Raw genomic sequence first — 17,429 nt, forward strand, 5'->3', positions numbered from 1 at the left:
GAGTCAACGGAATACCCGTTTTTCAACTCGTCAGAAAGGGCGAGTAGGTCCTAAATATAGCCCGATTTTATAAAATGTGACTCACCATATCGAGTGGACAAGTAGATTTCGTGAGGTCTGCCCTTTACTGTAGGAAGATCACTGTGTCCTTTCCGACACATTCCCAATTCCAATATGCACTAATGTATTTCCTGTGATTAGAAGCTTGTCTAAAAGCAAACGGAGGAGGAGGCATCAGGCTTGATCATACCCATAGCAGGTGCTGGTACTATGAATAATCTGGCGGATCTTGGAGGCCAAAAGGTCAAAGGCCAGGACCACCATAATGTTTTCTGATTTTAGATCTGTTTCCAGCAGAGCGAGGTCTAAGAGCTCTCTTCAGCACTTTTACAATTACCGGTCTTGGATAAGCCCTCTGCATAACTTGATTTTGAAGAGGCATGGACAGTTCAACAAAGGTCTGTTTCAGAGCAATTTCTCCTGTACCTAAAAAATTGATCTACCGGCAGATTATCCCATAAGGCCCTCGGTGGTAAGAATTACAGTGAAGCAAAGTATTCTTGTCAGTTGGCGTCTGGTAAACTAATCTCCTAAAAGTGAAGTCTGACAGAAATATCAAGGTCACCATATGAAATAGAATCCCAGCTGATGTTCCATGTGAGGCGAAGGTGTAGGTCAAGATTATTCAACCACTGTAGGCAAGATAACAAATCATCTTCTGGCCCACGGCAGATGCATTGCACATCGTCAATATATTGTTGCCAAAGAGTCAAATTTTTATGATTTGGGTTAGACTCATGATATATGAAGATTGTCTCAAACATGCTAACATTGATGCGTGCAGGGCTTGGTGCAAAGGTGGCAACCATCAAAGTCCTGGAGACCCGCAGATATAGTTGATCCTTGAACTTAAAGAAATTTCGGGTCAGTGCCAGCTCAATATACTGAAGCACAAAAGATTTTGTGATGTTGTAAAACCAGTACTGAGGTGCTACAGCTCTGACTTCCGCTGCCAACATAGCATCTTGTGGAATAATTATATATATAATGATTCAATAGTCAATGCAAACAGATACTGTTTGGTAGGATCTCTTAGTGATTTTTCAGTCATCAGAGTCCCATCCAATGACACGTCTTCCAGTGATTGAGGGAAACGATGAGGATAGTCATGCTGTCCCTTCGCAAGCACAATCTGTGCAGCAGGACATCAGCAGGTTAGCCCAACCCAGGGAGCAGATGCGTGCTGGGGCAAAAGTGCTCTCTTGGCAGACCCCCAATTTAGTTCAGCCTCAAATTCCTCCTTTTACTGGTGACGCTGGATGTAAAGTTGATACGGCCAACTTTTTGCCAGTCGACTAGGTCCATCTCTTGAGATGTTGACTTACTTCAGCAAATTGTGCAGTAAACAAATTTGCATGCAGAACAATTTCTGAGGGACCATGGAGGCACTCTATGGCCCGCTCTAGGACACGCCAGTGGACTCCCAGTTCGCTTGAGGAGTTGAAGATATTTTTGGGCCTCACGCTGAAAATTTAGTTAGTGCAGAAACCCACCTTGCAGTCCAACTGGACGACTTGCACGGTTTTGGTAACCCCAATCTTCGCAGTGTACATGAGCAGAGATCGTTTTTTGCTATTGCAGCCCATGCTGCGTTTCAATGACAATTCTGCTGCATTGCCCCAGGACATCCAGACCATGAAAGACTGTTTAAAATTCGGCCTGTCATGGAACATTTGTCTGTCAGGTTTCCAGAGAGCTATACTTCTGGAAAGAATATAGCAGTCGATGAGTCCTTGATCCTGTACAAAAGGCAGCTGCTCTTCATAGTGTATACCGGGAAGGACTCCTCGCTAAACCCTCTAGGTTACCCTCCCACGTTAGGGGTCACAGGGAAGAATCTATAGGGGCTTGTCCAGCCACTCCTTCATAAAGGTTATAACCTTTAGGTGGGCATTTTCTATACAGGACTAGAGCTACTCAGTGAGCTCTACAAAGCTGCCACTGTGGCCTACGATACAGTTCATTGTAACTGCAAAGGATCCCCGCAGGAGCTAGTTTGCAAGAAGCTCCAGAAATCCCAGTGTACTACGTTGCATTCCAATGAACTGCTCACAGTCAAGATCTCGGATAGGCATGATGTGTATGTGCTCACTATAATTCATGATGAGAGTACTTCCCCCATCAGGGCTTGGGATCAGACGGCCAAAGTCCACAAGCCCACCTGTATACTTGATTATAATAAGTACGACCGTAAGGCTGAAAGGACAAGAACAACCAAGCTCTTCAACCATACAATTCGTGTCATAAAACTCACACTTGGAACAAGAAACTGTTTACCCACCTGATCCAGATGGCAATATACAATGCTTATGTTGTTTACTGTCAGACAACCACAGGAACACTCATGTCTTTCCTTGACTTCCAGTTGCCTGTGATGGAAAGCCTCACTGCTGCTACAGAAGCAGCAGCTTCCACTTCTTATGGTGTGGCGGAGGTGGCAAGGCTGCAGGAGGGACAATTTGATGATCGTATTCCTAAAACACCAAAAAAAAAGAGGATAGCCCATGTCGTCGCTGTAAAGTGTGCTTGAAGCATGGAAAGTGGCAGTAGAGTCGTTATTACTGTCTCCAGTGCCCATCTCAGCCAGGCCTCTGTTTCCCTAATTGCTTTACGTTGTATCATATTAAGGCAAAGTGTTGGGAAATCGACTGAGGTGGAGCTGCCGTTGGATGAACGTTTCAGTGGCTTTGTATGGATAACAAACGTCCATAGGCCACTGCTTCATTGGCAGCAGCCACAGAATTTTAGTTCATCTACTTCAGGAAATCATGGGCTTCCTTATGGCCTGCTCGACACCTTTATCCGCCGTCAGAACATGGTAGGTATTCTGTTAGATTAACGTGGATTATAGTCCTCACACTGCACATACTAGTGGACAGAAGACATGCCACATTGTCACGAAGTACCCTGTGTGGCAAAAGGTTAAAGGAATTACTGAATTTTGAAGTTTGTTACAGAACTTATTTATGCTACACAAGGACCACCCTGATTGCCAACGAGAACCAGAGTAAGTGTAGTAAGTCAAACAAATGTCTTGTGGGACATATTCACCAACATTTCTACTTGTTTGAAAGTGTGCAAACTCAATTTGTAGCTTGACTTTCAAAGTAAAAGTAGAAGTGTTGGTGAATGAGTCCCATGGGCTATTTGTTTGGCTTTTTACTTTAGAGACCTTAGGTAGTATTCACCATCATGTCTGCCTTAGTTTCAACAGTAGATATGCTTGTTCAGTTCCAGAAATAGGCCTCGCAAAGCATCCACAAGCACCCCCCAACTTGCATCCACTAGCTGGAAGGAGTTTGATTTAGCACAATAAGTGTGCTGATGGCGCATAAAAGACATGTTTTCTTGCGCTTCAAGAAGCTAATGGCGGAAGACATTGGATTAGTTAGGACTCTGAGGACAGAGACATGAACGGGTAAGAAAAGCTTATGGCAGGTGTGATTTCCCATGGATATTGCACAGGTAGAAGCCAGGTGGTAAAGGTAGTACAGATGCACATTATCTACACCTATGGCTTCAAACCGATTGGTGCCACGGTAGCACTGAAGGACAATGACACATATGGGTCAGTGTTTGACCTCGTTGCCATGTTCATCCTCCATCAGAACTTAGTAGGTGCTCAATTTGCTGTATGATAAGTGCATTACAGTCACAGCACTGCACATAACTGTGGCTGGGACATATGCTACTTTCTCACGGACAACGTGTGCCAAACACTGCCCTTCTTCATAGTTTGACGTTCTCTTTAGTTTCAACTGTTTATATGCTTGCGCAGTTTCAAGAACAGACCCCGCGCAAAGCATACTTGTACACCTCCAACTTCCATCCACAATCTGGAAGGAGTTAGAATTAGCACAGTGAGTGCGCTAATGGTGCATGAAAAACATATTTTACTATTAGTTAGCTATTAGCAAAGGTTCCTTACACATGCCTTCGGTAACGTTCAGGAACAAGGAGGCGTATACTTGACAGATGGTAAAATGTAGTCAAACTTATTCTGCCCTGTGGCGTGTGAATGTGATGGGCCCTTGTCCGGCGGCAAGTTGATGTGAGTGTCGTGACAGGTTGGATTGGGCCTGTGTCCGGCGGTATGAAAGTGTTGTGCGTGAATGATGGGTGAATGGACCATAAAGCATCTGGTGCCGTGAAGTGGCTTTATGGCTCACCTTCAGAAGTCTTGATTTCAATATTCAGATACTCTGATAAGTATTCATGCTTTGAAACCATAATTTGAAGTGCTAAAACCAACCAGTGTGAATGGTGGATTAACTTTAACATACTAGTACCAGGGGAGTCCAATTTTGCACGACTTGCGGGGCTTTCACCAGTTTTCCTTCACCCAGAATCCCCTGCAAGTCACAAACGCTGCTCAAAAAACACATTTTCCTTGCATTTCCGTTAAGGAAAGTCCTGGAATCTGCAGGCCACAAATTTCCTACCACCCAGCGTTCCCCTAAGTCTCAAAGAAAAGCGCTGCCTCACTTGTGTGGGTAGGCAAGTAACCGCAAAAAGGGAAGGGCCCAAAACATATTGTTGAGACATCAAAATTACCTATCACAAAATGGTTTTGAATGCCGGCCACCTGTGTTTTTGGTCCTGGGCTCTGTGGCCATATTTGGGAAACCTACCAAACCCAGACATTTCTGAAAACTGGACATTGAGGGGAAGTCCACGGAGGTGAGGCGTGTGTGGATTCCACAAAGTTTTCTTACCCAGAATACCCTGCAAAGGTGAAAAGCTGATTACAAACACTTTTTACTTGCTTTTCTGTCAAGTAAAGTATATGACTGTGCAGGGATCCACAAATATCCTAACACCCAGTGATTCGCCCGCTTGTCCTGATAAAAACGCAAGCCCACTTGTGTGCCTGTGCCTACTGCCCGTGTCAGGAATGGATCACTCCAGGGTCAACAGCAGCCTTCATGCAAGGACTACCATTTTTGTGTGATCCATTACCATTCCCATCACAGGCACTATGCCCAGGCACACCAGTGGAGTAGAGTTTTTATTGGGACAAGTTGGGGGAAAGCTGGCTAGTAAGATGTTTGTGGATCCATGCTTTTAGTGTAGTTTACTCCACAGAAATGCAAGGACAAGTATTGTATTGGGTTATTCATAAAGCACATTCTGGCAGGATGCATCGAAGTGCTAAACTGAGCAAGTCAACGGAAAACCAAGAGCTCCCTAATCAAGTGAGAAAGCCCGCCTATTGAGAAAAAAAGCCAGGTTTTAAGATTTTTTCTAAAAATAGTGTAAGTTGCTGTTTGACGAAGAGCAAAAGGTTGAGCATTCCATAACCTTGCACCTTCCACAGTGAAAGCTCGACCACCCCATCTAGCCTTATGACAGCGGGGAACAGCAAACAAATGTTTAAAAGAGGATCTAAGGTTTCTAGTAGGTTGTCAATATCGAAGGGTAGACTTCTAATATTCACAACCCTCAGTGTGAAGAGCTTTGTAAGTTAAACAAAGAGATTTAAATGTAATCCTCTTATTGATTGGTAGCCAATGAAGCAGTTTAAGGCTGCTGCTGGCAGAGGAGGAATGTGGAAGATTCAGAATAAGGCGAGACGCAATGTTCTGAATAATCTGAAGTTTTAAAGGGAGGTTTTGTTAGCATTTAACAGAAGAGCGTTGCAATAATCTAATCTTGAAGTGACTAAAGCCAATACAACAGGAATTCTCAAATCTTCCTCCAAAAAAAGCATGATTTTCCTGAGGGTTTTCAGGGTCCAAAAGCAAACTTTAGTAGTTTGATTAATCTGTGGCTCAAAGGAAAGGGATGTATCAAATATAATACCAAGATTTTTTGCTGAGGAAGTGGGCATCCCCCACAAGCTTCTGCCCATCAACTACTATCCCAGGTTATTACGACCGAAGCAAATATTTTCGGTCTGATCACCGTTGAGTTTAAGCCAATTACTAGCCATCCAGTTATTAATCGCTGACATACAAAGTCGGAATTTCTCTCTTGATTCCTCCCAGTTGTGAGCAATAGGAATAATCAACTGTGTGTCATCAGCGTAAGATACAATCTGGAAACCGAATGAGCATACCAGGCTGGCTAAGGGCGCCATATACAGATTAAAAAGAGTTGGACTAAGGGCCGAGCCCTGCGGCACTCCACAAGGAAGTTAAAAGGAAGTAGCTCGCTGCTCCCCACAGGCCACCGTAATAGTTCTATCAGTGAGAAAGGATCTGAGTAAACTCAAAGCCTTGCTCCTCACACCTGCCTGATGTAGGCGCCGAAGCAGGATTAATGGAGAAATAGTGTCAAAGGCAGTGGACAAATCAAGTAGAACTAGAATGGTACCTTCTCCCTTGTCCACTCTTCTGCGAATCATGTCGGATGTAGAAATGAGTGCTGATTCTGTGCTATGGGCACGCCGAAAACCATGTTGAGAGGGATCCAATCTTCCATTTGCTTGAAGAAAGTAAGCAAGCTCCATGTTAAGGTGTTTTTCTAGCATCTTGGCTAGGATGGGTAAAAGTGAAATCGGGCACAGGTTTGAAAGTTCTGCTGCGTCTTTACCAGGTTTTTTAGTGAGTGGAATAACAATAGATTCTTTCCAATTCGCAGGGAAACCGCCTTCCTGGAAGACCTCCGCAAACACTGGTTCCAGAGCAAAGGCAATAACGGTAGGAGCTAGTTTTAAGATGCGCGGACAGGGATCATTGGGGGAGCCAGATTTAACAGACAACAGAAGTTCTACAATTTTATTAACAGAGAGAGATTGAAAACAATGTAATTGGTTTCCCAGGTCAAATTGTGGCATAGCCTCTTCCCTGTCCTCCTCTAAATCTAGGGGTAAAGTCCTGAAATCTGCCTGCAGATTGACTATTTTATTTTTTTAAAAGTCAGCTACCCTTTGACAGAACAAGGGGGAGTTCTCTAGAACAAGAGGTCCAGTAGTAGAAGTCAAGGCGGGTACTGTTTTGAACAGTTCTTTTGGGACATTGACCGCCTCTCTAATGGCATTAGAATAGTATTTTGTTTTAGCTAACCTAATGGCTGACTTGTACTTTGAGAAAACACCTACGTTTGTCTCTTTCCAACTTAGTTTTGTTTAATAGCCATTTACGATCCTGCCTGCGATATACTCTTTGCTAATTTTTCAGATCCTCGGAGTACCAAGGCGCAGATGGAGGTCGCTGAACTTTGGAGGCTGGCCTAGCCAGCGGAGCTAAAGAGTCAATAGCAATTCTCAATCCAAGACCAAAGATCTGAGTTAGTGTGGTTCGCCTCTTTCACCTGTGCCCAGCCAAATTTTAGCACCTGAGGTAGATTAGTCATGTTAATTTTGTGCCATGGTCTTTTTATTGCAATTTTAGCAGGCAATTTAGGGGCTAGGTCTGGGCTACCTAAATTAAAAGATAGCAAAGAATGGTAAGTCCAGACCAAGGCCCTATTATCTAACCTGGAGATCAATCCCGGTCTCGTAAAAATAGTGTCAAGCATATGGCCGCATTATGGGATGGAGATGTCGCTCCGAGGTGCTAGTCCCAACTCCGCATATAGCTAATAAAGTCTGCTACAGCTGGATCGGCTAAGTCTTCTAGGTGTAAATTAAAATCACCTAGGACAATAGCATTCTTTGCTAGAATCAATGGTTCAAGAATTAAAGGCCATGTGGAAAGAAATTCCTTCTTGGGGCCAGGGGGGTCTATAAAGTAGAGTAAAGGTTTTGGTGATGAAGAGACAGTCAAGATTGGTTATTTCAATCAATTCTCGAATTTCAAGAGAATGTTTGACCAGAGAACGGGCATTAATTAAGCCCCATGTAGCTACGCTGTCTTTCCTACCTTTCGGTTCCTTAACATCCACCTTACTAGAGCTTTTATGTGTAGGAGCACATTCTTCTGGGATATTATTAAGGTTCCAACTACAAGAATTGCAAAAAGTGCGCTTATCGACGGAGAAATCTAACACCTACAGTTCTGATTTTGGGAATCACTGTGTAAAGACCGCAATTTGTGATTCAAATAGGAAATACAGCTAGAAGTGCATAACATTTGTGCAGGGTAACTTGCCCTCAGCCCCTTCCGGACGCGGAGAGGCGCAGACTGGCTTGCCTTAGGCGCGGCAGCGTCTGCATTTATACAAAACCGGAATCCACCCAAACAAATTGGGTCAGCCGGCAACTAGACCGCTGACTCAATTTACCCCCAAAATGGCCACCGAAGCTGAACTGCCGAGAACAAGGCGGGCTCTAACAGGCCCTAACCTCAAAAAATATTGGCAGGAGCTAAGGAAAAGGCAGAGCGGCAATACAAGCCGCGAAAATAAAAAGCACACGGTGCATGTAATAAAAATGCCCAGTAAAGTCTGTAATAAAATGCCCAATATAAAACCATTCGTCTTCCATAAAATAACACCAAACACACAAGTGAAGAAAGTAAAAGAATACCATCTAAAAGTTAATAGAAGTAGTATAAAGGGAGACCCGAAGATTGTTTTTATTCAATGTTTCACATTTGCAGGGTATTCTGGGTTAAAAAAAAACTAAGAAAACCACACAAGCCACAGCTTCAAGGACTCCCATGGGTGTCTAGCTTTCAGAAATATCTGGATCTGGTAGGTTTTCCTAAATAGTTCCATATCCCAGGACTAATTAGTACACTCACCTCAGTTATTATTGCCACAGTATGCTTTGGGCCCTTCCCTGCTGCAGGCACTTGGCCTACTGGCAAAGGTGAGGTACCATTTTTATCGGGAGATTTGGGGGGATGCTGGGTGGAAGGAAGTTTGTGGCTCCCCTCAGATTCCAGAACTTTGCATCGATATAATGTGAGGAAAATACGTTTTTAGCCAAATTTTGAGGTTCGCAAAGGAATATGGGTGAGAGAACGTGGTGCGAGCCTCACAAGTTACCCCATTCTGGATTCCCCTACGTGTTTAGTTTTAAAAAATGTATAGGTTTGCTAGGTTTCCCTCAGTGCCAACTGAGCTAAAGGTAAAATCCACAGTTAGGCACTTTTCCAAAGACACATCCGCTTTCGATAGAAAAATTTAATGTATCCACATTGTGTTTTGGGGAGTTTCCTGTTGCGGGCACTAGACCTACCCAAACAAGTGAAGTACCATTTTTATTGGGAGACATGGAGGAACACCGAATGGAAGAACATGTGTTATTGCCAATTGTATTTCTCTGCATTTGTGCCTTTCAAAAGTAAGACAAAGTGTAAGAAAGAAGTCATTTTGAGAAATGCCCTGTAATGCTAGTATGGGTGTCCCCAAATTCAGAGATGTGCAAATAACCATTTATTCTAAACTCCATATCCAGTGCCTATTTCCGAAACACCTAAGTGTCCTTGATACCTATTTTTCACTCTCTATATTTTACCAAATGAAATGCTGTACACCTGGTATACAATGAAAATCCATTGCAAGGTGCAGCTCATTTATTGCCTCTCGGTACCTTGGGTTCCTGATGAACCTACAAGCTCTATACATCCATGCAACCAGAAGGGTCCAGCAGACGTAACAGTATATTGCTTTAAAAAATACGCCATAACTGGAAAAAGTTTCATAAGAAAACGTGGACAGAAATGGCTGTTTTTTATCTCAATTCCAATATTCTTTTTATTTAAACTGTTACTTTCTATAGGAAAACCTTGAATGATCTACACAAATTACTTCTTGCTGAATGTTGTCTACTTTGCAGAAATGTTTAGCTGTCTGGGATCTACCATTGGTGTCACACCCATTCCCATCACTAACCTCAACGAGGCTGAAAGCACAAAAAATAGTCAAAATTGGGTATGTCCTTGTAAAATGCCAAAACTTGTGTTGAAAAAGTTGGTTTTCTGATTCAAGTCAGCCTGTTCCTGATAACTGCGAAGACTGTGCTATTAGAACCGCAAACCCTTTGTTTAACTTGCAGGGGAAAAAAACAGATGTTTTCTTCTGCAGCACTTATCCCATTTTTCAAGAAAAGCACGCATTTTAGCTGTCTTTTGGCTAATTTCTTGTTCTCCTCCAGGGGAACACCCAAACGTTGTGTACCTTTAGAATCCCTAGGATGCCCAGAATATTGGGAAAAAATGTGCACAAATTTGGCATGGCTAGCTTATGTGGACAAAATGTTATGAGAGCATAAGCAGAAACTACCCCAAATAGCCAAAAAAGGGCTCAGCACCGGGGGTGGGTGGGAACTGAGGGGTGGGGGGGACTGCGGAGAAGATATCCGGGTCCAGTCTGGCACCTGAAGGTATTTACAAGAAGAGGAATCTGCAGTTAGAAGTCTCCATCAGAAGAAACTTACCAGCCCAGTATGGATGCTTTTGTTTTTTTATCCATGTTCTATAGTTTTTAAAGGATTTTTGACAATTTCCTGTTTATTTCTTTTTAAAAAGTGCAAAAAATGTAAAGCAAATGTTGATTTTTGGAAGCATCTCTATTTTGCTGTGCTGGAAGGTATTTCTCTCCGCTTTCAAAGTGTTTTTGCATCAAGCACATGGGTGGGTAATTTCAGTGTTTATGAATATTAATATTTTCTGCCAAAACGTGAATGTGGCTTCCACTCTCATACGGTGATAATACGAAAGAGATAAATGAGCGCGATATACATTCAATAAAGGAAACGCAGCCTAATCGAGTTACATTTACTGTATCAATTATTACTATGCTGTTGTAGCAATTTTAGGGCACAGGTATTTTGACAGAACACATCCAGTGATATCCCCGGATAAACTTTGGTAGATATCTTCTGCACAGCCAGATGTCCTTCAAGACTCCATAAAGGATTATCCTAGCCTAATGGCACTAGCATACCTAGTAGCTATACCAGACATGAGAATACTGGGAGTGACATTCTAACACTTTGGGGGAGAAGAGTAAATCAAATGTACGCAATATATAATATTGGGCATGACAGTTTAACAGAGTAGCATTTAAATGCAAGGAGTTAGGTAACCATATTGTGTATTTTTCATACTATTCAAGAGGTACTGAAAGAGATAACAGCATAAAGCTTGACCCGCTTACACAACAGGTATAAAAGCAAGGTATATCAGCACAACACATACATTAACCCTTATACTACATAATATAGAAACACATGTGATGGTAGTCAATTCTGCAGATTATTAGGGGCAAGAGCACACAGGCAAGCAGCACTCCTACTCATGCACACATGCACTCTGGTGGGGCTGTCACTTGCAAAAGAGCAATATCTTCATTCACTTCACTAACACATAATTGTTCTTACCAGTGTGCGTTTTCATATGTTCATCAAAATACTGCTTCATGTTGAAGTCTTTGCCGCACCATTGGCACATGAACTGCTTGTGTCCGATGTGAATGCTCATGTGTGAGCGGAGCTGGTACTTGTACTGAAATCGCTCATCACAATTCTGTGAGGAGGGGGAGTGTGGCATTAGTGGTTTTACTTGCATAAAACAATGTAAACAAAATTCTTCTAATTCAAATGTAATTTTGCATTTGAATGCTTTGCTATCAACACCATAAAGTGTCAAGAAGCCGCAACATAAATGCGCTCTACTACCTCAGAAAGCACACAGGTTGATCAGTCAACATTCTTTGGAAAATTGCACACTCTACTGACACTTTGAATTTCGATTTCTCCAGTATTACATATATGAGAATAATGTGTGCAGAAACCAAAGTTGTGTGCGTAGCAAACTAATAATTAATTTCTAAAACATTTGTATTTATTAGTCATAGATCTATAGTTTGGGGAAACATGTAAAAGAAAAAAGGCAAGGAAGAAATGGTGAATGAATGGACTAAACCAACAATTTATCTTCTAAAGGAAAGCCAAAGAATAACTTATTGCAAAGAAACTAAGGAGCGCACATAGTCCTCATTCTTGCAGCTTTTAGGCCTTTGAGGCAGATAACGTAAGCATTGTTCATAATCGAATGGGGATGAAATGTCGAACTTGTTTTGATTACAGCAATTTGGTCAGAGGAACATTTTGTCTGCATCAAGCAAGGAGTGCATTACACCCTGTTCCTGAAAGGCCTTGACAAGCATGGACAACATTAATTTTTGTTGTGATAGAGTGGCAAGGCAGTGTTCAGTAAGCCTTTCTTTAGCTGAAGGTGAAGACTATGTACTCAAAAGTACAGCTACATTAATTATTCCAACAGCCTAAAAAATATTAATACAACTTTAAGAAACTTACAAAACACCGGTAGGTCTTTTTGTAATTTCCAATTTGATTTTAGATCTAGAAGCATCTTAAATATTATTACATGTACATTACTTCATGTAAATTGACTGTACTCTTTGATTTTGTCGGGACCCAAGGTTGCCATTATACGATTTACTTCCACATAGTTTATGAACCCTTTCTTTACAAAGTATGGCACTTCCAGGACATATCTGGAAAGTATGTTAGGTCAAAAACAAATACAACACCTATTGTAGCAGCCAATTCTGTCGATTACACTAGGCTTCAATTTCACGCCTTCTTTTTTCTTTGCTGCTAGCAAAAAACAGTTAGGTCCCCTTTTATTATTCACCTATAATGCGGTATTGTGAACATGTTTAATCACTAGCAGGATTTGTGCATGTCGAGAAACATTTATCCGATGTTCAATGTAGTGACAGATTTATCAGGACTGCTTTTCTGCAAGGCACTTGGGGCTCTGTGGAAATGAAAATGGTAATTATTCAAATTCTCCCCACCTCATGCCCTATAACCGCATTTTCATGGGCTTTCCAACATCTTTAGTACTGATGCAAAGGTAGAGAAGTTTACCGAGAAAGATGTGGGGTAAGGGAGCAGGAGTTTCAGGGCGTTTGAACCCAAGAGATCCTGTTAAGTTCACCACTCCCATGAGTATCCAAAAGTGATTAGTTAAGTGGACAGGATAACACATAGTTCTCCCCCTTCGAAAAAAAAACAAAAAAACCTTAAGTTATTATAATCCACAGGTTACTTATGAGCCAAGTCATAATAAGCAGAGAATGGCTACCCAGCATGCTTCTGGCACGTTCTTTGGAATGGTGTAGTACCATTTGCGTAGAGAACGGCACAGCAACAACAGTTTGGATAACTTCAGTTCTAGAAATGTGTCTTGTATGGACGAGGAGGATATTTCCACCTATAATAAGGGTACACTTTCACAGAGGCCACCTCCCATTTAAAGACAAAAATCAAAACTGCACTAATTGGAACAACAGGACCTATGACTGGAAATCTCGAAATAATGTCAGGTACGTGAATAAACAAACACTGGCAATGTCAACAGTTCTAACTTATGTGCTAACCATGTACATAGGCAAAAACTGAAGTGCACACACTAACTGTGCTGTGATTGAAAACTGGCGTGTGGGGGCAAAGCAGCTGGGGATAACTACACTTCAATATTATCAAATTGAGCCTTTCACCTCCACTTTATGAGGCCACCTTAGTACTGGAACTTAAACTACACCCTTTAGCACTTGACCCTCAGACAGCGAGCTCAAAACAGTCTTACTCAGGGATGTGGTGTGGGCTACAAAATTCAGCGGAGAAAAGATTACTCAATAATACGACCACACCAGATACGATTTTTAATGAGAAAAAAGTATTTCATTCTACACATAGAAATAAATGCAAACGTACACAGAAAAACAACGAGCTTTAGATGAACAATTCCAGGCCATTAGTTTTGGCATTTTTTTCCATAATCAATTAGAAACCATGGAGGACGCCCACACTACCTCCCTGGTGCGGGTCACAACTAGTGGCCAGCACCAGGGAGAGGGGTTAAAAAAAAAGAATCCCGGGAGACATGGAAGATCTTCTGTGTCACCCCCGCCCCTTTGTGACGTCAGCACGCCTTACTGTTTTGTTTTCGCCATCGGAGCAAGAAGTGCCCCCAAACTGCCTTCCCAACGTTCGGGAAGGCCTCATTTGAAAGGGGAGACTCTCCCCTTTCAAACGAGGACTTCCCGAACTGGTTTCTGCGATCGAGGGCCAGGAAACCCCCCTAGACATCAGGGATTTCACTGGATGTGGGGCGGGGAGGAAAGGGTCGTCCCCCACGACAAACGGTGTAATATGTAAATAGCTGAGTTAATTAGTAAAGTCAGCCATTACCTGCGCTATTATACAAATGAAATGTATGTGCGGGGGTGGCTACGGAGAGAGATGAAGGGCACTTTTGCTGGGTGGTAGTGATGGAATCCAAGGAGGAGGACAAGGGAGTGGGAGCACCAATAATGATTGTTGGACTGGGCGCTAGAGGTGCTAAAGACTGTGATGACTGGTATGTGACAAGGTGTTTGAGTGTCCTGAAAGAACGTGCTGATTGAGGGAAGAAGCAAAGGTAAGGTGACCTCTACTGTTGCACGTATCTCACACACCCCAGCAATTTTGTGACGGTCTACGTAGGCTAGTGTTTTTTAGAGCAACAGTTTAGCCAGTAGCAGAGATGGCATCTCATTGGATGACTGCCGCTCACGTCCTCACTCGGGTCATAGAGGACAGCTCTGACATAGGATCAGAGACTGGGACAGCATCCGAGGGATAGGACAATGGCGCTGACTCTGGGAGTTATTTTTCAGTCTGAGGTGTCCCATTCGATAATTCCTCTTCCAGTAATTATGAGGGAGGTGATGAGGACAGTCCTGCTGTCCCTTCGCAAGCACAGTCTGTGCAACGGGACAATAGCGGGTTAGCCCAACCCAGAGAGCTGGTGAATGCGGCGGCAAGCACAGAGTGCACTTTCTTGGGAGCGCCCCAATTTAGTTCAGCCCCAAATTCCACCGCCCAAATCATATTGTGGAGACATCAAAATTATATATCACAAAACAAACTGGTTCTGTAAGGCAGGCACCTGTGTTTATGGTCCTGGGATCGGCGGCCATATAGGGAAGCATACCAAACCCAGACTTTTCTGGAAACAAGACATCCGGGGGAGTCCACAGAGGTGTGACTTGTGTGGATTCCCCAAAGTTTTCTTACCCAGAATACCTTGCAAAACTCTAGTTTGTCTTGCATTTCTGTCACACAAACTACAGGAATATGCTGGGATCTACAAAATTCCTCCCACCCAGTGATTCCTCACCTGTCCTGATAAAAACACTACCCCACTTGAGTGCCTGTACCTAGTGCCTGCATCAGGAATGGATCATCCCAGGGTCAACAGTTGCCCCATGAAAGGACCAACACTGATAGTTGTGTGATCTATTCCTGTCGCGGGGACTAGGCCTACCCACACAAGTGAGGTACCATTTTTATCAGGAGACTTGAGGGAATGCTGGGTGGAAGGAAATTTGTGGCTCCTCTCAGATTCCAGAACTTTTTATCACCGAAATGTGAGAAAAAAGTGTTTTGTTGGCCAAATATTGAGGTTTGCAAAGGATTATGGGTAACAGAAGCTGGTGAGAGCCCCACAAGTCACCCCTTCTTGGATTCTCCTAGGTGTCTAGTTTTGAAAAATGCACAGGTTTGGTATGTTTCCCTAGGTGCCGGCTGAGCTAGAGGCCAAAATTCACAGGTAGGCACTTTGCAAAAAACAGGTCTGTTTTCTTTGGGAAAATGTGATGTGTCCACGTTGTGTTTTGGGGCATTTCCTATTGCGGGCACTAGGCCTACCCACACAAGTGAGGTACCATTTTCATTGGGAGACTTGGGGAAATGCCGAGTGGGAGGAAATTTGTGGCTCCTCTCAGATTCCAGAAATTTCGGTCAACGAAATGTGAAGAAAAAGTGTTTTTTTGGCCAGATTTTCAGGTTTGCAAGGGATTCTGGGTAACAGAACCTAGTGAGAGCCCCACAAGTCACCCGATCTTGGATTCCCTTAGGTGTCTAGTTTTCAAAAATGCGCAGGTTTGGTAGGTTTCCCTACGTGCCGGCTGAGCTAGAGGCCAAAATCTACATCTAGGCACTTTGCAAAAAACATGTAAGATTTCAATGTAAAAATGTGTTGTGTCCATGTTGCGTTTCCTGTCGCAAGCATTAGGCCTACACACGCAAGTGAGGTACCAATTTTATCGGGAGACTTGGGGGAACACAGAATAGCAAAACAAGTGTTATTGCCCCTTGTCTTTCTGTAAAAAAATGTTTTCCTTCCAAATGTAAGACAGTGTGTAACAAAGACGTCTATTTGAGAAATGGCCTGTAATTCACATTCTAGTATGGCCACCCCGGAATTCAGAGATGTGCAAATAACCACTGCTTCTCAACACCTTATCTTATGCACTTTTGGAAATAAAAAGGTTTTCTTGATACCTACTTTTCGTTCTTTACATTTCAGCAAATGAATTGCTGTATACCCATTATAAATGAAAACCCATTGCAAGGTGCAGCTCATTTATTGGCTCTGGGTACCTAGGGATCTTGATGAACCTACAAGCCCTATATATCCCGCAACCGTAAGAGCCCAGCAGACGTAACGGTATATTGCTTTCAAACATCTGACATTACAGGAAAACGTGGAGAAAAATGGCTGTTTTTTTCAGCTCAATTTCAATATTTTTTTATTTCAGCTGTTATTTTCTGTAGGAAAAACTTGTAGGATCTACACAAATGGCCCCTTGCTGAATTCAGAATTCTATTTATTTTTCAGAAATGTTTAGCTTTTTGGGATCCAGCATTGGTTTCACACCCATTTCTGTCACTAACTGGAAAGAGGCTGAAAGCACAAAATATAGTAAAAATGGGTGATTTCAGCACCGCAAACCCTTTGTTGATGCCATTTTCAGTGAAAAAAAACCAACAAACCTTCTTCAGCAGCCCTTTTTCCCCCATTTTTTTTTTAAAAACCGAAATTGTCGCTGTATTTTGGCTAATTTCTGGGTCTCCTCCAGGGGAGCCCACAAACTCTGGGTACCTTTAGAATCCTTAGGATGTTGGGAAAAAAAAAAAAGTCAGCAAACCTGGTGTGAACAGCGTATGTGAACAAAAAGTTATGAAGACCTAAGCACGAACTACCCCAAATAGCCAAAAAAGGGCTCAGCACTTGGGGGGTGGGTGGGAGGAAGGAAGGAGGCCCAGCAGCTAAGAGGTTAATGCTTAACTGTGTATGGAGTAAACCTGCAAAATATATTAGTAATTTAGGTCATGCTAAACAAAAACTGACAGGAGCAGCTCAGGATGTACTTCGACCTGCGGTACCCGTAACTCTGATAATGTGTTCTGAAATGTTCTGCCTACCCAAGAAGGAGTTCATAAGTGATGGCAAAACTGGAGAACCCTCTCGCAACACAGCATGATGTTATCTCTCCATGTCGATGAGCTCTGATGCCTGCTGCGATGTTCGCGCCAGTCTGTTACGCTTAGTGTATTATCTTATGAAAGAATTGTGCAGTGGTCAGCACCGCTGCACTTCAGCAGCCTCTGTGTTTATAAATTAACAAATATTAGACAAGTAGGGCAGCACAGATGTTTTGGAAGAATAAAGTAAAAG

General features: G+C 42.7%; 1 protein-coding gene across 5 annotated transcripts in view; it reads right to left on the bottom strand.

Moving 5' to 3' along the window:
• Nucleotides 1-17,429, bottom strand: part of ZNF652 (zinc finger protein 652) — a 292,555-nt gene that overhangs the window by 36,554 nt on the left and 238,572 nt on the right. For all 5 annotated transcript variants that reach the window (XM_069237791.1, XM_069237787.1, XM_069237788.1 and 2 more), the window contains one exon: nucleotides 11,273-11,417. In XM_069237791.1, the coding sequence (XP_069093892.1) occupies nucleotides 11,273-11,417 (145 nt within the window). The remainder of the gene's footprint in view (nucleotides 1-11,272; nucleotides 11,418-17,429) is intronic.

This window comes from Pleurodeles waltl, chromosome 6, assembly GCF_031143425.1.
Source record: "Pleurodeles waltl isolate 20211129_DDA chromosome 6, aPleWal1.hap1.20221129, whole genome shotgun sequence".
Classification (NCBI taxonomy): Eukaryota; Metazoa; Chordata; class Amphibia; order Caudata; family Salamandridae; genus Pleurodeles; species Pleurodeles waltl.